The 21,683-nt window shown below is 40.5% G+C and overlaps 1 protein-coding gene across 2 annotated transcripts; it reads right to left on the bottom strand.

Moving 5' to 3' along the window:
- Positions 1–106: 106 nt before the first annotated feature.
- Positions 107–21,658, bottom strand: RINT1 (RAD50 interactor 1). Of its 2 annotated transcripts, XM_046669814.1 has the most exons (15): positions 21,496–21,658; positions 20,999–21,044; positions 16,314–16,498; positions 12,902–13,143; positions 11,913–12,086; positions 11,666–11,815; positions 10,952–11,108; positions 9,123–9,233; positions 8,802–9,027; positions 8,128–8,265; positions 6,935–7,134; positions 2,465–2,679; positions 1,469–1,649; positions 1,276–1,394; positions 107–318 (listed from the first exon to the last, which is right to left on the bottom strand). In XM_046669814.1, exons 1-15 carry the CDS (start codon positions 21,535–21,537, stop codon positions 126–128), a joined length of 2,379 nt encoding a protein of 792 aa, XP_046525770.1. In that variant the 5' UTR covers positions 21,538–21,658; the 3' UTR covers positions 107–125. The 2 variants fall into 2 exon arrangements, with proteins under 2 accessions (XP_046525770.1, XP_046525769.1); XM_046669813.1 differs by lacking the exon at positions 16,314–16,498 and having other exon boundaries at positions 21,496–21,655.
- Between the last annotated feature and the right edge of the window lie 25 nt (positions 21,659–21,683).

Raw genomic sequence — 21,683 nt, 5'->3', positions numbered from 1 at the left:
AAAAAGAAGAAAAAAAGAAGACTGGCAACAGATGTTAGCTCAGGGCCAATTTAAAAAAAAAAAACTTCATCATATAACTTGAAATCTAATTGGCTTCCTCTTTGTTAAAAAAAAAAAAAGATGCGTTATTTTCCAGTGTTTGGCCAGTTTGTCCTCAAATTGAGTAGAATCTCCACATCTTGCTGGGCCAGTTTGTAAATCCCAACTTCATTTAACGCAGCTGTGGCAGGAGGCTGCCCCGAAGCTGACTGCAGGACATCTTTCAGGAGCAGGGCAGATCCCACGTTCAAGTTCAACACGATGCAGGCTTCTTTCACACTGTTGGGGGAGAAGGAAGGGCAAGAGCGAAATGAGGTGTCCATTATCTATCATCCATATTATTCCCTAAGAATTTCATTTGGAGACGCTAACAGCTTCCCTGCACAGCCAGCCCATGTCCTCTCTCTGTAAAACCATATCAACTATTTGTGGATTTATTGTTTGGCTCTTTTAACATGTTAGGACTATGTGTGTGTAAAGAGTTTATATTTCACTAGATTACTATCATGTAATAGGATCATTGTTTTCAATGGTATCCATTACTTCTCAAAATATAATACTTGATACTGTCTATTCAATATAGCTAAAACTTGAGGTTGACTGGGACGTGGGAAAAGAGAAAACTGAGGGATAAAATGAAAGTAGCAGAAAGGCGGAACACTCAATCAAAAACACAGAAATAGACATCTTACTGAAACGAGCAAAAATAATCTTTCATTTTATAATAATTTTAAAAGGAATACTTTATAATCTCAGAGGCTCCCCAAATAATTTAAATTTTAAATCAACAATTTCTAAAAATACTTCTAAGAATTTTTCTTACATATATTAATAGTTATGTTTAAAACCAAAACTAATACTAAGAGTTTAATAAAGCATTTTCTTCAGTCCTGGCCTATTAGGTACTAAACGTATTTTTAATTTCTTCTATTTATTGGATCTGGCAGAACTAAACTTGCTTTCATTTTCTATTTATCTCCCCAGTAATAAGCAAATAGGAGCATTAAACTAAATGCTAGAAAACAAAGCCCAACAGATAATTTGTATCCAGTTCTGAGAAACTTTTTGGGGTCATGGGTCCCATATTATTTTGGTACACAGTGAATGTTTTAAAATTCTAATTGATGCCATATTTATTCCACCAAGCACCCCAGGAACCCTAACGCTGTTAAAAAGAGCATCAGCCTCCTCTAACAATTTCACACGTCAATACGAATTGTTAAATATTGAGCTTACTGTTTAAAATAATTTTCCGGTCTCTTGCAATAGTGGGAGAACAAAGGGAAAAGGTTCCGGGTCATGTCAAACTGCAGCTGAGCAGCCCCGCCTTCATTGAAGTGATTGGCAAGAATGATCTGAAACGAAGAAGAGTTCATCCGACAGCTGCCTTTACCGCCACAGCCTGTAAACGAGGTCTACTCTTACTCACCTCCTGGTAGATGTGTATGTCCAGCTTCTCTACAAGCATTTGCCAGAAAATCTTAAATAAGGAGAAGCAAAGCTGCTGCTCCAGCTGCAGTAACCGGTCTCGCAGCGTCAGCAGCAACGGGCAGGCTGAGCTGGACAGGGACATCACTGCCTGCTCTGACTGCGACGGCAAGGACAGCCATCTGGAGAGAACGAAACAGCACTGCCTGTAGCAACGTCATTGCCACTAGAACATTTTTCATCACTTAATTTAACAAATCACGTTAAATTTGAGCAAGTGTCCTGTCCTGGGGCATTTGGAGAAGAAAACATGTACAGCTCAACATTAAAAGCGCTCTCAGAAAATAAATATAACCATATTTATACTTTAGCTCTCAATTAAATATCCTCTATTTAATGAGGATGACAGACTAAATTTGTTTTAAGTCTCAAGATTTTAATATAGCTACAATTAAAAACCAGTTAAAATATAAACTGTATTAGCCTTTAAGACATCAGCTAATTTTATGCTCTAATTTTCAGCAAAACAGGGACTAATAATACTTCCAAACTGATGATAAGGAATCTGTGTGACAGGGACTGTGCCAGGACAGACACACTGCCTGCTCCAAAGGAGCTCCCGGTCTGGCGGAGGTCACAGAGACTGCCACAGGGCATCGTGGGGTGGAAGAGACTGCCCAGTGCAGGCATGCAGAGTCGGCCAGGAGCACCTTACTTTGTAAATGGGTGACAGGCTAGGCCGTTCAACCCCACGTCATACGCCAGCTCTCTGTATATACAGACACACCTGAAGGTTAAATTATGATCAGTTTATTCCGATTAAGAATGTCTGAATATATTTTAGAAAGACTTCCATCAAAAACAGTTACAAGCCTGCACCGGGGAAGGCCAAACTCAGCCATGTCAACCCCGTGGAAATGTGCCTGCAGGTGCCATCTTCTCAGTTTCCCCAAACTGGAGTTGACAACTGACTTGTAAGAAAATACAGAGGACTCACCTTTCTTTTTTATACAATTTTGCAGCATCTTTAACTTCTCTAAAAACATGGTCTACCTGGCGGGTCAACATGTCGTGCTTCAGACGCTCTAACAGGTTGACCATGTCATCAAAGACGGAGCTCTCCATGGCGGCCAGCTGTCCCAGCTGCAGTTTGCTGAGAGCGCTGTTCTCCGCGAAGACCTCCAACGCCGCCTGCTGAAGCTGAAGAAAGAACTGGAAGCAACAGGACGTCAACACATTTAAAGCATACAATTCACTCAAGTACAGTATACATAAGTTCACTCAGTTAAAAGCTTTTAGTGTATTCAGAGTTGTGCATCGATCACCAATTTTAGAACGTTCTCCTGACCCCAGAAAGAAACCCTGCGCTCTTCACCACCGTCTCGCCGCTCGCCCCAGCCCCAGGCAGCCACTATCTACTTTGTGTCTCTACGGGTTTGCCTGTTCTAGACACTTCATATCAACAGAGTCACACAGTTCGCGGTTCTTTGTGACTAGCTCCTTTCACTTAGTGTGTTCTCAAGGTTCCTCTCTGTTGTAACGTGTATCCGTACTTCACTTCTTTTTATTGCCAGATAGTATTTCCTTATATGGATTTGTATGTTTTATGTATCCATTCATCAGTGGATAGACGTTTGGGTTGTTTCCACTTTTTGTCTATCATGAAGAACGCTGCTATGACCATTTGTGTGTAAGTTTTTGTGTGGAGGTGTATGTTCATTTCTCTTAGGTATACAGCTAAGAGTGGAATTGCTGGGCCATATGGTAATTCTATGTTTAACCCTTTGAGGAACTGCTAAACTATTTTCCACAGCACGGCACCATCTTACATTCCCACTAGCCGTGCGTGGGGATTCAATTTCTCCATGTCCTTGCTAACAATTCCTGTGTCTTTCTTACAGCCATCCTAGTTTGTAGGAAGTGGTGTACCATTGTGGTTGGATTTGCATTTCCCTGATGGCTAACATACTTCAAGTACTCAGTTTTTCTAGACGGATTGAGAGGTGTGGTAAATCTAGCAGACATGAGTTAAGAAAATTGAAATGTCACTTTTATAGTGTATTTTAGGTAGAATTAGTATTATTCTTTCTGCCCTACAGGAAAACAATGCGGTGGATAATTAGCAAAAGATTAAATACAACCTAAATGTCCATTAATAGAGAACTGGTCTGGCCACACTAGGAGCTGTTCAGGGATGGACATGGCAGAGGCCACCGTGGTTTCTGCTCGAACTATCATGGAAGAGGGACTGTCCTTTTGAGACAGCTGATGGACTATGTGGCCTGGAGCTACTGATGGCCACACTTCCCAGAGCCTGCCTGAGAAAGAAGCCAGAAACGAACGACTTCAGAGCAGCCGGGCCTAACCCTCTCAGTTACACAAGTCCCTCACTTCCTCACGCCACCGCACTTCCCACTTAGGCCAGGAGTCGGGTTTCTATCATCCACAGTGAACAATCCCCAATTCTGCATGGCTGGACATGTGAGGCTTGGCGCAATCTGCAATGGACAGACAGCTATGAGCAGAGAATCTAAATGAATGGAAGGAGAGCTCTGTCCACTCTTCCCGTTTCTAACCATGTAACACAAGAGCTTTACTGATTTTCATGTAAATTATTCACACACAGAAGGACTGTGAAGATGACTAAAGGACTTCTGATGTTAAATAGAATTTGTATCATAACAACAAACTAGCATACAGAATTCACTCATGATTTGAAGATTCTAAAATCTGACATCTCTGTTGACAGACGGACCCAGTTAATTCAGCATCAGATTAAAAATTTTCTAAGGCTAGGGACGATGGCCAATTCATCTTTGTTAACAGATTACAGCATTAAGTAAAGTAGCTAATGATGTTCCACAAATATTTCGTTCAAGCTAAAAGGCTGGCCCTGAATGAGTTTTTTATTCGATCATCTGGCACAAGAATCAAGAATGACTATTTGTTCCATACAATTGAAAAAGCTTAGCAGAGAATGGAGCCGTGTGGGGGCTGAGTCAAGTACTTACTAAAATTAGGAACAAGACACACAAAAGTACACAGTGAATGAATGTGTTCTGATTAGGTGACTTTAGAAAGATAAATGCGTGATCATTACGCTCTACATTATACTCATCTTGAAATAATTATTTTGAAATAATTATTTTGTCTTATTTTGCTTGCTCAGCAGAACGATATTATGCATGTGGATTTCAGTTAACATTTTTGTAGGAAAAAAGGCATTAAATAATTGTACTAAGTCACAGCCAAAGAGTCTAGATTAGAATAAACTGTGATCTTGTTTATCAGATTTTTATCTTGTTTATATCTGTTATTAGTATATTTATTTTCCTTTCTTATTTATTTTGGCTTATTACCCGGTATTTAAGATAAGGACTGTTTTGTTTTTTCTTTCACAGTAAAGGAATACATTTTCTTCTATACAATGCTTTAGATATATACCATAATTTTTTTCTATATAGAACAAAATTAATTATATAATACGTTAGCAGTATACTACAGTTATCATAAATTCATAATTTAAAATACATTCTTTTCATGTTTTCTAGACTTCCTCCCTAACGGGGCCATTAAATATTTTAAATGTCTGTGTTTGACTATAGTATTTGACTATTGCTTTTATTTTTTATTTTACTGCATTAAGATTTGACGATATACAGAAATTTTAAATTAATTTACCTTGTCCATCTTTGTGCCTCACCTGGACACACTCGAAAATTGTGTTTTCCTTAGTATACCCTGAATTTATCGCTAATCTGCAGACAATCTTTCTATTTAACTCAAATTTTTCAACTCCACTTTATCACATTGTATAAGTGTTATTTTTAAGTCTTTAGTTAAAATTACAGTTGTTTTGTTGTTTTACTTTCCTGTCCATTTTCATTTATGACACAATTATATTATGCTTTACATTTATAATGTATCATCATATTCATTATCCTCAGTATGGTTAGTTTTCACCATTTAACGTATATTTCACAATTTTGTGGTCTGTTAATGCTTTCTATCATGAAACTACGTCATGGGACACGCTGGTAAAAACCCAAGCGGACTTTGTCTCAGCTGCTGCTGATCTTAGAACAGTGATCCCTCACCGGAGGGCACCCGTCAAGGGGGTGCTGGGGCCCTTGAGATCCCTTTATTGTCTACAACATCCAAAGGAAGTAATCTACTTATTAAAGGCTAATTAAGGTTCTTCACTTTTGGCTGGAAGTATATCTTGGAAAATCCAGTTACCAGAAGCCCTGAGAACCAACATATGCCTTGGATTAATAAAAAGAGTAGGGGCCGGCCCAGTGGCGCAGCGGTTAAGTTCGCACGTTCCGCTTCAGCGGCCTGGGGTTCGCCCGTTCGGATCCGGGTGTGGACATGGCACCACTTGGCAAGCCATGCTGTGGTAGGTGTCTCACATATAAAGTAGAGGAAGATGGGCACGGATGTTAGCTCAGAGCCAATCTTCCTCAGCAAAAAGAGGAGGATTGGCAGCAGTTAGCTCAGGATAATCTTCCTCAAAAAATAAATAAATAAATAAATAAAAATAAAAAGAGTAAAAATAAATTACTACTTAATCATTATATTTAGGCAAGCCAAATCTGTCAGCACATAGAATCTGCATGGAGAGAAGAAGGAAAAGTAAAATTCTCGGAGGTAAAAGGCCCTGCTTGGTCACTGGACCTAAGGTTTTGATCTTTAGATTTATTTAACACATACCTCCCAACATAAGAAATTAGTTAATTTTTTGGATGTGATAATGGTATTGTGGTTATTTTTTTAAAAAGGAGGTCTTATCTTTTATAGCTATATTTTGAAATATTTACCATGAAATATGATACCTGAGATCCGCTTCAAAATAATCAAGCGTGAGGGGTGGAGGAGAGGTTTAAAGTAAGGTTGAACTGAAACAGGCTGGCACAAGAAGCTGGTGGCAGGCTCACGGGAGTTCATTTGACTACTCTGTTTACTGTTGTATATGTTTGAAAATAAACAAAACATTAAATAATTTTTTTAAGAAAAATAAATTAAAAAAACAGTTTCTATTTTTGTGATTCTTCATAATTTGTCATGTTTTGAAGGCATTCAAGAGGTATCAAATGTTTTTATTTTATTTCTGTCAAAGTCCTGCGTTTTACTGATTTTCACACCATTATTCAACCTGAGGTTTTTCTGAGATAGCAATTAGCATACATGAATATCTCCCATCTATAAAGTGTAAAGAGGAAACAGGTTCTTTCTGTAAACAACTATTTCATGAAAAAGGTTGTCTTTCTTTTCCGATGATTAAGCTATTAGGAGTATTTAACCTTTTGAGACTTAATTGAGAAAACTATGTACTTTAATCACACTTCCTAAGTTTGGCTTGTTATTCTGCCTAAAGTATATTTTTGCTGGCTACAGATTCAACATTTCAAAGGTAAAATTATTCAAACAACTACTATGTTATTGACATAAAACCACGTTAACTTACGACATTGTCAGCCCAGTCTGCTAGGACTGTTGAGATATAGTTCACAGCATTAAGGATGGCACAGTATCGGAAGCCGAGGGGCGCTCTTGTCTCCTCTTTCATCACCTGCGTTAATCGTATCCTAAAATCATCTACTAAGTCTTTCTGTAACTCCAGGAACTGCAGCTTTCGAGAAGCCGTAGGAAGGTTCTTATACCTGTCTGTGGAGAGAGTTAAGACACAGGAAGGTTTTTGGTCCTGTCCATGACAGAGTTATAGGTTACATACTTTTTGTGTTTTAGTGTTTTCCATATTTTTATCACAGTTAAGAATATGGAATTATTTACTGACTAGGCTGCAATGACACTTCTTCAGGTTACTAGACGGGCCCAAGAAATGGACACAACAGAGGACGGCGGCACTGAGGGCTCAGTGGCACCTGGAGAAACAGCAGGCCTGCAGTGGGCGATGTGGATGGCCACAGACCAACCAGGGCTGGAGGCTGCCAGGCCACCTCCGGCCAGAACATTCCTACACTTACTACTCCAATCCTTAAAGTCACTTTATTATTTGACTCTTCTGCAGTCTTTGATATATCTAGATGAAGAATATTTAAAATTTAGGTCAATCACCATGTGCTGAAGACACGTAAACGGAATGGCAAGAGGAGTCTGGTAATACAATTAAATTCCTATTTAATTGTTTTTACATAACAATTCAGGAATTTTCCCCTCATGTATACCAATGTTTAAGATCTTACTTAAATTTTTAAAAATCCAAAAGCTAGAAGATTGTGCTAGAGTTCTGCCAAAACAGATGCTGAATTTGAAGATACTATAATAACCACTTTATAATATTAATTTTGTTGAACTACTTGAAAAAGTACCATGTGAAGAGTCAGTACTTTTAAAACAAAGTTGTATCTTAAAAACCTTATACTGGGGCCAGCCCTGTGGCTGAGTGGTTAAGTGTGAGCACCCTACTTCAGCGGCCCAGGGTTTCATTGGTTCGGATCCTGGGCATGGACATGGCACCACTCATCAGGCCATGTTGAAGCAGCATCCCATGTGCCACACCTAGAAGGACCCACAACTAAAATATACAACTATGTACTGGGGGAATTTGGGGAGAAAAAGCAATCAAAAAAACAAGAAGACTGGCAACAGTTGTTAGCTCAGGTGCGAATCTTTAAAAAAAAAGACACTTATACTTACCAGTTATAACCAAGAGTAGCATCATGAAAGTTTCTGCACAGTCTGGAACTTTCATCTCGTCTACATCAGTGATGTCCTTATACTGGGATATCCAGGCAGCTTCTGATGAAAGCATTGAGTCCATTTTTTGAAGAGCAACTGATAAGCAGAGAAAAGGATCATGTCAATTAAGTAGTTACAGCCATTCCTAATTTTTCAACTCACAATTTTTTAGGAATGATGACTTTTCTATTAAAAATAAACAAATCTGCAACCTCCTACTAGTTGTACTATATTTAACATGCTCTATCCTAGGGTTAAACAAGATGCTTTATTTCTCCCTGCCACCCCCACCCAAAATCTTCACAATACTTATACTGACTAGGTAACTACACCCAAAATCATTCTACCAAGAGCAGAAATACTGTCTGTAAAATCTATGAAACAGTTAACTACATTCTCTACTGGCTTGAATATTCCGGTGTGGAAACATGTAGAGTGCAATTCCAAGAAAACTGAAGTTTGATGGGAAGAAAAGAAAACAAGGTGACCTCTGAAGGCAATGTGGTACATGCTGACCGAGAACAATTTAGATGGCTCTAGCGTCTACCCAGAACTGGAGGAGAAAAATGCCAAAAAGTAACATATACCAAAAGAGAGATCTCTCCCCACCCTCCGGCCACATGAGCACTTACATTTTCTCTCCACAGTCAACCATCTCTGAAAACAGGTCTCCTCTGATAGAATGTGCATACAGTTAGCAAAAGTGCCAGGATAGCCATGAACGCTGTGGAGCTCCCTTTCGAACAAGAGCACCTCATCCACCAAATGACAGAAGAGATTGTCATCATAGAGCAGACAAGGGATATCAGCAGCTAACTTCTCAAGAACCAGCATCACAAGGCCTCGGGAAAATTCAAGCTAGAAGACATGCATAAGCACAAGGTAACGCAGACGACAAGTTATTCGCGGACACATACGACTCCGACCGGAGTGCTTGGCACTGAGCCTCTTACCCTTGCACTGACCGCAGAGCCGACTTTGTCTAAGATGGGCTGAATCTTCTCATCCAGAAACTGAGTGTGGTTCCCAATCCACAGAAGGACCTGAGCCAAGTACCATTCAGGCTAAGGAAGGAGGTAGAACAGTTTGAATTCTTAAGTCATTCCAACTAGAAAGTTACAATTAAATGGCTCTATTTAATTGTACACACACAGCACTTGCAAAAATTAGTTGAAAATTCCTATGTGTAAGAGCACAATTCCTAGTCTGAACTTAAAACTCACGCAAGGCTTAATAATCAATGTTTCCCAATGTACTCTCAACAAATTCCAATAATGTGGCTGAAGTCAATAAACTCATAAATATCCAATGCCATATACTTAAAACCTAGCACTTGAGAAATACGTGAAATGATGAGTAGAATTACAAAGAAGTGATGGCCTTTAAATTTTTTTTTTAAAATAACAATCCAACATAATTTTTAAACATTATTTTCTTCGGCTTTTTCTTTTCAAAAGGTAAAAATTAAGAAAAAAATGTGGCTGGTCTGCTTTACAAAAGTGCACAGGCCTTAAAACAGGTATAATTAGAGAAAAGGAACTGTAAGCATGAGGCTTGTTAAATCATCCCGAGAGATGCTTCTATAGGCCTTCAAAGTTCTGTTGGACAGGGACTCAGACACGTTTACTGAATGGTAAACGCCTGCCGTGTGCTACATGCAGGGAACGCAAAAACGAACAAGGGGCGGTCTCTAACCTCAGGGGCCGTGCAGTTTAGGCTTGACGACGAGTACTGGGACCACCGGAACCACACTCTAAAAAGGAGCCAGCGTGACTCCCAAGTTTCTCACCCCAAGTTATGACTGCCTCCCTACAGCTCTAGCTCTACGGCTGCGTCTCACTCACTACTCACTAGTGGCTTCCACTCTTCTTTCCACCAACACACCATCCAGAAAAGGAGGAGACTCACAAAGTACAAAAGAACAAGCTGAATGTAGGAACCAGAGATCATGCCACTCTGGCCCTTCCTACGAAACATAACTGCCTTTCCCTGCATTCTTTACAATTCTATAAAGCCTACGGGCTCATTTCTGTATGCCACACACAATGCCGGCTGGAAGCTGGCATTTAATAACAGTTAACCGAAAACACTCACTGAACCCCTTTGCTACTTGCCCTGCATGAGATGCAGCAAAACTCAAGGATAAACGAGGCAGGATCCGCCCCCAGGCCCCTGCACCCCACGGGCAACAAACAAGGTTATACTTCTCAACAAAATCAAATTTCATTGAAAACAAACGCCTACGATTGTTTTTCAGGTCAGATTAAAGAAAATGCTCAACAATGTGCTCAATATACATGGCACAGTCCCTCAACTAAAACGTCGGATGAGTTCCTCAAAGCCATTCCCATCGCTGATTGCCATACTCTCCTGGCACGGCTACAAACTGTTTCAACATCAACACCTCTATTCAAAAGCTAATGCTCTCCTCTCTTTTGACTTTCACTTGTTTCTGACACATTGATAAACCTAAAGGAGCGATCAGCACAGTGAAACATGGATCCAGTTGTGAAAAATGCCACTGCAAATGCTACAGCACACGCCAGGGGAAACTCGAGAAACTGGTCAGATGATGTGCTAATGAGTGAGCTGATTCCTACAACATATCAACGCAGGTCCCAAAATAGATCTATAAAGGGCAGTGACACAACAGGAATTTAGCTCTTTAGAGAAAAAACAGAAATGTGAACAGAACCAGATTTTAAGTTAAACCAGCAAAAGTATAAAAACCCTTAACATCTGCTATTAATAAAAACCAAGGACGAGAGTCGGCAAAGCACACCTTGCTTATGACATTCGTCTGCCGGTTCCCTCTGAAGTGATACCTGAACCTCTTCTGAAGGGGAGTCAGCATAATCTGGATGGGCAGGATGACAGAAGGCGATGCAGGAAGAGAGTACTTTTCTGGAAGCTGTTTTGGCTCAGTAAGTAATTCATCTCTGACATAGTCAAATCAAGGAAAAAGAATCTAAAGCATATATACATACGTGTGTGTATGTAGTATATATACACATACTTTTTTATTCAATGATTATATGAGATACTAAGTAAAATTAATTATGATACAGACAATATGTAATTCAACTTTACATAAGATTTCAGTAAAAAGCGCATGAAAATGTTACTGGAATTAATCTGTCTTTCCTAAAATAAGGAATAGCAGTAGGGGAACACATTCAAGTAACGATTTTATTAAATTAACACTAAGTCACTAAGGTTTCCTCCCAATTGCCCATTTTTTCTATTGTCCCAAGAGACCTATATGTGATGCGAACTCGTGTCCGTCATCTATTTCAGACTGATCCACGCCCTCCCACCTACATGCAATCCACTTTGAAAGAGAACAATCTACCACTCCATGGGCATAGACAGATCAAGTCCAAACCCAGTACTCCCGTTTGGCTTCTTAGCCACTTTCAAAAAGTTTTACTCTCTAGCCATAAATCCACTCTAGAAAAAAATAAATTTTAGTAAGTTTTAACTCCAATAAAGATACGAGGTTTGTAGTTTCAGAAGCTGACAAAACAATGTCTCCAGGTTACTGTATATCTCAGAGGAACCGGCCGGTCGACTTAAGCCAACAGTCTGAGACTGAGAGGGGGCGATGAATGGCCAGTGAAGCTGTGCTAAGATCTCCTCAAAATCACTGTAACAGAAAAGTGACACACACTCATCAGCAAAATAAAACAATCACCAAATATCCATCTGAAGCAATTAGCATGAAATACCGGTAAATTCCCGACCTTGTAAGCTTGTCCTTGAGAATTTTATGCCAGAATTTAACAGTGGCTCTCATGAAAGCAAGAAGATGAGTACAAGATGACTCCTGAAGCTTGATGTCCAGTTCTGCCATTGACACCAGAGTGGAGGCTGCCTCTGGGACATTATTGGTCATCAGATATTGCTGAATATTATCGCTGCAAAACAAGGCCGAGCAAACTTGAAAGACAGTTCAGAATAATTCCAACATAAAATACAGTGACTATGATATACTTAAAATGGGACACTAAGACTCTTGGATGACCCTTCTCCCTTAAGTCTTCAGACAGCATTAATGGTTGCCAACAGCTTTGAAGCAAGAGGAGTGAAAACAAAGCAAGGATGCGACACTACAGTTTGGAGGGGCTGGGGGACTATATCAAGACACCAAATGAGCTGCCAATCTAGGCAGAAAGGTTAATTTAGCTGGCTTGAAAGGCAATACCAGACACTCAAAATCAACCACCAGTAATACGTATTCAATTCAAAAGCAAGTACTTCTTTTTTTCCCTCCCCACAAGTAACAAAACTGTTATTCACTTAAGAATATTGTGCAGCTCTTATTGGATGATACCCATTGAAAAAAATTTAAATTATAGGGAAAGTAATTCATTTCATTGTGACCATCTCTATAAAGTGAAAGCCAAGAGGAATATTACCACACTGAGGGGCTGTTTTATTAACGTGGCATTATAAATAACGGTTCCTATCATGTGTTCACAATACAACTATAGGACTTAAAATTTTTACTTAGATTACTCTTTTTCAAATGCAAATTAAGCTCCCTGAAAAGTTTATGTTCATGCACAACAAAGGAAAAGAATCATTATCATAATGCTATTTTCATAACAACTGGTAAAATTACATTATTACAATCTTTAATTAACTCAATTATTTAATGGCATGCATACACTCTCTAAGACAGAGCCTCAGAGGAAAATAATAATTACGAGAACAAAGAGGCCCATTTTACCTTAGCTCTTCAATTTGTGAAATCCATTTAAGGTAAGCGAGATGCCGTTCAATTTCTTCAATCTGGTTAATCATGGCGCCAAGATCTTCCATCCAGGGCTGTGCGGTCAGCAAATGGCTGTTAATGGAACTGGAGAGATGAATTTCTTGCTCCAGAAACTGATGGAGGAATTGCTCTGATTCTTCTGCATTTTTTAAGCCACTCTGAATTCTTTTAGGGATTTCTGATGAAATTGTAAGTACCTGATCATACCAAAAAACAAAAACAAAAATCGGCAGCAATCAGATAAAATTTTCATAACCTTATTAGTTCATTACCTTCCAAATACATGTTTGTCCTAATAGAACTGAAAATTGTCAATTAAAAGCTTCAAAAGAAAGGTGTGGTTTCTGCATCCTATACCAACCAAACCTACACATGAAAGGCTGTGTGTAGAGATGTGCAGGGAGGGGCCTGTCACACTGGCCTGGAAGCATTCTGGAGCTGCCTTCATGACACTCAGGACTTTCTAGGGTCCAGCCAGAACACTTACATGCTTTATCTACTCATTACTTTCTTTCAGAAACAAATGAAGCTCTGATTCTAGAAGTCTGGGCATCTGCATTTGGCAAAAGTTCCCCAGGGTGATTCTGACTGAAGCTGAGAACCACTAACTTGGTAAGATGATATCCAGGTAGTGCCTTTAGATATGGGATTTATTAAAGGAATTTTTCTTACAGCATATGGAAAAACATACACAAATATTAGGCATCAGCACAATATAAAGAATATTATAGGGGAACTTTAACTTGAATCAACACTGATTAGACACTTACTCTGTACCAGGCACTGGGCTAGGGACAGACAGATAAATAAGACACAGCACCTGCCCGTAAGCTCAGTTGGTAGAGGAGAGAGACGTAAGCAGACAAGTTCAACAGCGGAACTAATGCAATAAAAGAGCCGTGCCAGGTGCGAGGGTGTACCAAGGCAGTGCTTCCAAGACCTGAAGTGCACCTGAAGCACCTGAGAGCTGGTTATAATGCAAATTTGGACTCAGGAGGTTCGAAGAAGGAACTGGGACTCTGCATTTCTAACAAGCCCCCACACTTCAAGTAGCAAGGTTTTGAGGCGCAAGGCAATTGTGCTTGCACTGCTCACGCACAGACCTTTGCAGGATGGGTGGGAATTTGTTAGGGAACCTTGAAAGGAAAGGGCATTCCAGGCAGAAGGAACACTGCGGCCATGATCAGAGAACAGCTCGGAGGTAAGTAGGGCAAAGAGTACAGTTCAAAGAAATGCAGAGAGAAGAGGCGAGCCTGGACAGGTAGAGACCAGGGAGATCACAGTGGGCATCTTGTGCCTTAGAAGAACGTGGGCTTTATCCAACAGACAATGGGAAGCCATTAAGAGTGTTTCATAAGGGACTAGTTTAGTCAGATTTATGATCTAGAAAGGTAATGTGATAAACAATTATGTTTATTCTCATACTATTTGTAATAACAAAAACTAGAAACAGAAAAACATCTACCAATAAGGGCCTGGTTAAATAAATTATTTGAATAACGATAAAACTGTTAAAAAAGAGAGATCTATATACATTGATAAACAAGTACTATACTACATTAATTATAAAAAGTTAAGCATATATATGCTTGCATATACATAAAAGTTAACTATATAACTATATTTTTTATATATTTGCCTATTCTCATATAAGAAATGTCTGTAAGGAATAAAAAAGATAGTTACTGTGACAGCATGAATAAAACAGAAGATGGGGAAACTACCAGCAAATGCAAGAGACAATGCAGCCTGAACTGAGGTGGACAGCAGGGGTGGCCACCAGAGACACTAAGGGAGGCAGAACTCCAACGTCTTGGTGCTGGGGTAGAGTAAGGATGATGAGCAGCAACCTAGGGAGGCTCCTAGGTCTCAGGCCCGAATGACAGGCAGATGGTGGTGCCATTTTCCAAGACAGAGAAGTATTTTAAGACATGCATCAGCACAATTCCGGACAAGCTGAATTTAAGGTTTAATTAGGGACTTCAGCAAAAGCTTCCATGGTCATCAGGGAAACAAGGCTGATTACAGTGGGTCAAAGAGCAAACGGCAAAGTAGGAAGTGGAGATAGAGACAAAGTAAGATGACTTTCTGAAAAAGCCTAACAGTAAAAGGAAGCCACGAACACCTACTGAAAGATGAGGGGAGGGTTTTTCATTTGTTTAGGTTTTAAGGAAAAGATCTGGCTATGTCCATATGCCGAGGGCTCAGGCCTGGCTGAGGAGTAGGGGATGAAATTATGGAGTGAAGCAAGTTCACGGAGGTGGCAGGCAGGATATGGGGCACAAGAATTGCCTTAGATTGATCCTCTGCTGAATTAAGAACTAGAAACGGTTGCAAATAAGTTTGTGGAATGTAGGGTAGACCGATTAATAGGTTCCGGCTAGATGGCCTCAATTTTTCTGTTTGGGAAAACCAAAGGACAGAATGGCCAGGTGGGGTTGGCTGTCTTGGAGAGAATCCGGCAGAAGAGCTGAGGGAAGCAGAGAGGAGCCAACCCTCCCATGGAAGGACCGTCAGGTGGGGCTGAAGACACACATGTGGGCTGGCATCCACCCACTCAGCTGTGTGATTTCCTCCAAGAGAGCCCAGAACTTGCCCACAGGGGTGGAAGAGGAGGACGGGGCTGGGCTAAACTTAGGGACTAGCAGTAGATGTGGTGGAAAGACTGGAAGATGTGGAGGCTGAAGGTGCTGGGATGAGAAAACGTAAGATCACTGACAGCCCGGGGCTGACACACCAACATACCCAAGCAGAGTTTACCCAGCCAAATGTAATAGTTACACAATACATTTATCATTTATCTTTGACAAACACACTGCTGCAAATACAGGGACCCATTTATTCCTTTAAGATTGTAGCCATTGGGTTTTCAAAACATTATTTTAAATAATATGTTCATTGTAAAAAGAAAAAAATTGAAAATACAGAATGATATGGAGAAAATAAATTACCTGTTAACAAACCACCCAGAAATAACCATTATTATAATGTTATACTCTTTCTCATGTTTTCTCCCTATGAGTGCATATATAAAAAATTGGGAATGACGGTGTTATAACATTTTTGTATACCATCAAATTATGTACTTGTAAAAGCACTTTAAAAGTCATTGTATAAAAAGCTACTTAAAATGTTTGCAATCCTTATGTTTTCAAGACATAATCATATCAGCAGGAACTCTGTGTTTTACATAATTTGTCAAATACCTAGCACACTGTAGGCCCTTAAAACCTATTAAACAGTTTAAAATGATTAGACCATTTGTCACAAGCCCATCTTCAAAATTCCCTGTATAATAATGATTAGGTTTACATTACGCTAATTGTAATGAGGATACTGCTGATATTATTTCAATGAGCTTTAATACCTGTTCTTCCAATTGCATTTTGCTTTCTGTCATCTGTTCTATGAGTTTATCAAGTTTCTTTAAAGATTTAAGGTCATTTCCAACTTCCTTCTCTATAAATGCAGACACATAGGAAGAGAGACCACCACTATCTGTACCTTCACCGACTGGTTCATTTCCAACAAGAGCTGCGATATTTAAGTCACCTAAAATGAAAGAATAACAATTACTCAACACCACTAAGTACTACGGAGATAAGGGAAATAGAAAAGATATACAAGGCAATACATCTACCTTCCAAAGTCAATCATTTAAAGAAAACTATCTATATACGGTATTTTTGTGTATATACATGTGTACTATATATATACAAATATATACACACACACACAAAAGAAACCCAAACGAATGTATCTATAGGGTACATGTATATGCATATACATATATACACACACACTATACGTACACCAATATATTCATTTGGGTACTTTTGTGTATATATTTAAAATATAATTGTGTATTTAAAAATAATTGTGTGTATATATATTTTGTATATATGTATATATATTTTTGTATATATGTATATATATTTATGTATATATGTATATTTTGCATATATGTATTTTGTATTTGTGTATATGTGTATATATATATATTTTTGTATATATGCACACACACACACACACACACACACACAAATACCTAAATGAACAGCTTAAAGCAATCTATCAATCAAATACTACAAAATGCTTGAGCTGAGGAAATTCAGAGTGAAGGAAAAATTCCTAGTCGGTCCTAGTAACTACAGGTTTCAACAGACGTTGGCATGACAAAGCAGTTACAAACAGATATTACACTTTTCCCGAAGACCTTGTATCTTAAGAATCTATTTTATTACTGAGGAAAAAAAGGTCAAATCTGATTAGTTATTGATGCAGTTCTTATTAAATTAGTAATATAATTTCAAAGTCCGTAAGGAACCAGATGGTATGGACTAGAATAAAACCAAAGGAGGACTCTGGTTTTAAAATGTTAAGAAAAAAATAGTATGAAAGATTTCAAGTATATGAAAAAAACCCAAAATGGTGACCAATGAGTAAAAACTCCTCCTTATGTAAGAATAAAAAGTTTTATAAGCTTCAAATACCTTTGTACAAAGATGTCCATGTCAGAAACAGAAAAAAAAGGAAATATGAGAGAAAACACAAATTACTGGGAAAACCTCAAAATGCCTGATGCAACCTTTAAATTGTACAGTCTAAAGTGAGACTCTTTCCATGGCAAACAAACTAGACTTGGATGAAACGAAGGCTGGACTTATTAAATGTGACAAAAACAGGTGACTTAGCACCCTGAAGCCATTTCTTGAGAAGAGTGGTGGCAGAGGCGACATTTCCTATAGCAGAGCTAACAATGCCCAGTGAAAATACGAACACTGGGGAGCTTGCTCTCGCCCCAGTTAGTGAAATTTCCCAAAGAGATTACTCCTTACTGCATGCTTGGAAATCCATCATTTCTTATATTTCAAAGCCAGTTTTTCACTCCGCAAGAATCCGTACCTTCTTCCACCATCCAGATTTTTAAGACATCACTAAGCATTTTAAGTTACCTCTAATTCACTGTGGAGTGACACAAGCTTCAAATATATAATAATTTTCAATTTATGTTTAAACAAAACACTAAAAAACAAATTTCTAGTAAACACACAATCCACTTCAAAGCAATTAAACTATTTCCCACTGTCCTAAATTTGTGGACTGACAGCACGGCTCCTCTTTTCCAGAGCATCTCTAGCTATCCTTTTGCTGACCTCTGTGCTCGGGTGGCTTTCTGAACGTGCCTTGAAGTGCAGAGAAACCCGCAGGCCCACTGCAGCCTCCTGGCAAAGAAGGCGGGAGTGACATGACCCACAGTCGCTGCCATTAGCTTTCTCCTTCCACTCCACCCCAGGGCGCTAAGATACACTGTTTCCCTCTCAAGTATCTGCTTCCATATGGAAGTGATCCCCTTTCGGTTACTCATGGCTTCCTCCTTCCTGGAGAAGTTTAGGAAACCTGAAGTTTGGGTCAAACTTGGTGTAACAGAACTCCATTTCACTGTGCAGTCACTAAGTTCTCTGACATTAAACATGCTCAAGTAGGGGCCGGCCCAATGGTCAGTGGTTAAGTTCACACGTGCCGGTTTGGGTCCTGGGTGCAGACCTACGCACTGCTTGTCAAGCCATGCTGCGGCAGACATCCCACATACATATAGAGAAAGATGGGCATGGATGTTAGTTCAGGGCCAGTCTTCCAGAGCCAAAAGGGGAGGATTGGCAGCATATGTTAGCTCAGGGCTAATCTTACCCCCAAAAAACCCAAAACAACAACCAAAAATATGCTAAACTCTACTGAGCCCACAACTTGAATTATTCCATACACAGGGGCTTAATCTCCCTAGATTTGAGCAGTACCTGGGGGGAAAAAAGCCAAGATAATGCAAAAATGTAAGGGGAATAGCCATTGATCTCCAAATGAATACAAATGCTATAAAATAAGACCCCAGAGAAAGAGCAAGCAACCAAACACTAGAATAAACCTGAGCACACAGAGCTTTTCTCTACCTCAGGGGTGCCCAAAGGATTCGGTTCCCTCTAAACAAACCATGGACGGTGAGTTTACAAACAAATTAAAAGCTTGATTGTACTAGCATGTACGTAGTTACAAGGATTATGGTAACTGCATGAGAGGGAAAGCTGGGGAACAATCCAGAGCCTCCTGGAGAGCAACCCTGGCTGGACTTCCCCTCAGTTCTCCCTCGGAGCTGGCCGCAAAACTCGGCTCTTCACCAAAGTCAAGTTTTAAGAAAACAGCAATGAGAGAAAGGCAAGAGGTTAGAATCGGCCTCATTTTAAAACAACTGTCCCTTCCACTACAATGAAAATAGGACTATCTAAATAAAGATATGCCTAAATGCAAAGTGTAACTATCAGCTATTGTTTCATTTATTTATGTAAACATTAACAGAATATCTAGCAGTATGTTTAATACTGGGTATGTTCCTCTCCCCCATCCCTAAGGAACAAATTTTCCTTTGGTCTATTGGCCGTATGAGAATTAAAAGCGTGTTCATACGCTATGAGAACCAGTAGCCCACTGGTAGGTAGAACCAGAACTAGTCTAAGCCTACGCTTCAACTTCCCAACCACAAATTCTAACATTTGCCCAGCCCACATTCAAAGGTTGTTAATGGGACTAAAATCCATGTTTCCCTGACTCTCAACCCAATATTCTTATTTCCCTCTTCTTCAAATGTGAGCAGAGCCAGCCGGTCCGCATCCAACTTCATTATACAGAAATCCATCTACTATTATGTACTGGAGTCACAACATCTTCTTTTTTCTCTATCTCAAATAAAACAGGTAAGTTGTGTGGTATATCTGCAGACACACAGAAACAGGGCTACATGTAGAAGGAATGTTCTGTGAATGCTAAAGTTGCTCTAGCTTAGGAAGTCAATTCTATCTTCATTTCTTTTTTAAATTACACTCTTTTGATATAACCATTTAAATGCAATGATATTCTTCAAAATGACACACTGCTGATTTGGGAAATTTTCATGTGTCTCTTTTTCTCTATTTTTTGTAAAAAGCACTCCTACTTGCAAAGAAGTTGACCATGCCACTAAAGAAAGGACAAGGACAAAGTCTACAGTCTGCATCTATCATTTTACTAAAATGATAGCTCAGGAGGCATCAACTTCCTGGGCATGTGAACAGGGCAAAGGTGGAAAAGGGAAGGGTTAAACGGAAAGATATGGGGTACTCTCAAATTCTTTAAGGAAAAGGAGCTGAGTTGTGGCAGCGATGGCTGTCAAGCACTACGGACTACCTAGAGCTTTCTTTCTGAGACAGAGCATGTCAGTAGGCAACATTAGGGGCAAGCCTAACTCCTAAAGCCAATGTGGTAAGGGAGGCACTCTTCTCTTATCACTACTCATTCCCGACTATTGGTCATGATCAGAAGAACCCAAAACCCTCCGATGGAAGAGCTGTCACATGCTTTTCCCCTTCCTCCCACAGTAAATTTCACTTCGAAAACCCCTGAAGGTTCCTTAATTTCCAAAAGCCTGCCATGCCTAGCTTATTAAAGCAAAACGACAAATGTCCACATCACTGACATCTGCTCCTGTTCTAGGTAGGAAAAGCAGGTGTTGACCTTTTCCCTCTTCCTTGTCCAGTCCAAGATCCAAGAAGCAAGTTATCCATCGTGCTCTTCCCAGATCAACTTCTAACTGCAAACTAACTGAAGGTAAAGTACAACAACTATCACTTGACTCGTTTGAACCCCATTAAGGTGGTGGTCATCTCTCCTAGATCATCAGCCCCTCCAAATTCCTGAGGCTTCATAAGGTAATGCTTCCTTCCCCAAGTGTTTTGAAGGCAGTATGACAGGCAGAACTCCAGTGAAACCACACCAGTCCCTGCACAGGGCAGGGGTCAGGAAGAGCTCTTCTCCAAATCATCCCATAGTTTACCCTTTTAGAAAGACAAAAATAGGTGTTTAATGATAATCGGTATTTGATACTATGCAAGTATGTTGTACAGAAAAAAGGTACTTCATCTAAAAGACAACGGGCTAGGACTCTTCTCGGATGCAGACCCTGGAAGGCTGAGTTTTGGAGAGATGGCTGCGTAGAAAACGCTACGGTGTCCGGGGTCTGCTTACTTTTCTGCTCGACGTTCTTCCTTTCCTCGCCACTTTCAGAGCAGCTCTGGAAGGAGAAGAGGTGTGACAAACCCATTAAGACTGAAGTGGCAGATGGCACTCATACAGGGCTCCCGGGGGGCGTCCACCGGAGGACCGCGAGCTCCCAGACCCCTTCCCCAGGGCATTCCTGAGAGGACAGGGCCGTCTGATGCAGGCAGTGGTAGTTCCACTGCCACCTCCCCAGGACCCCTGGAGTGACCCTGCTCAGTCGCCAGGGCCACCTTCCCACAGAGATCTGGGTCATCTCGCCGGGGTCGCCAGAGCCACCGCATCGGGCTACCTCCCCTCGCAGGTCTGTGCCACCCCACCAGGACTGCAAGGGCCACCTCGCCGGGCCACAGGAACCATGTCCCCAGGCGCCAGGGTCACCTCACCGAGACGATCTCCCCTCGGAGATCCGTGCCACCTCACTGGACCACCAGGGTCCCCTCCCCGGGCCACCAGGGCCGCCTCACCGGGGTTGCCGGCGCCTCGCCGATCTCGCCGGCCTGGAGCATCCCGCCTCCGCGCGGGTCCTCGGCTCCATGCGCAGCCAGCGTGGCCTGCGTTGTCCACGTCCTCCAGCGACCAGCACCAGCCCCGCCTCGGAGCCTGCAGGACTGAGCGCCCCCGCCACTTCCGCTCGCCGTCTCTCTGGCTTCTT

This window comes from Equus quagga, chromosome 8 (genome assembly GCF_021613505.1).
Source record: "Equus quagga isolate Etosha38 chromosome 8, UCLA_HA_Equagga_1.0, whole genome shotgun sequence".
Classification (NCBI taxonomy): domain Eukaryota; kingdom Metazoa; phylum Chordata; class Mammalia; order Perissodactyla; family Equidae; genus Equus; species Equus quagga.
This window is presented reverse-complemented; position numbering and strand designations above follow the sequence as displayed.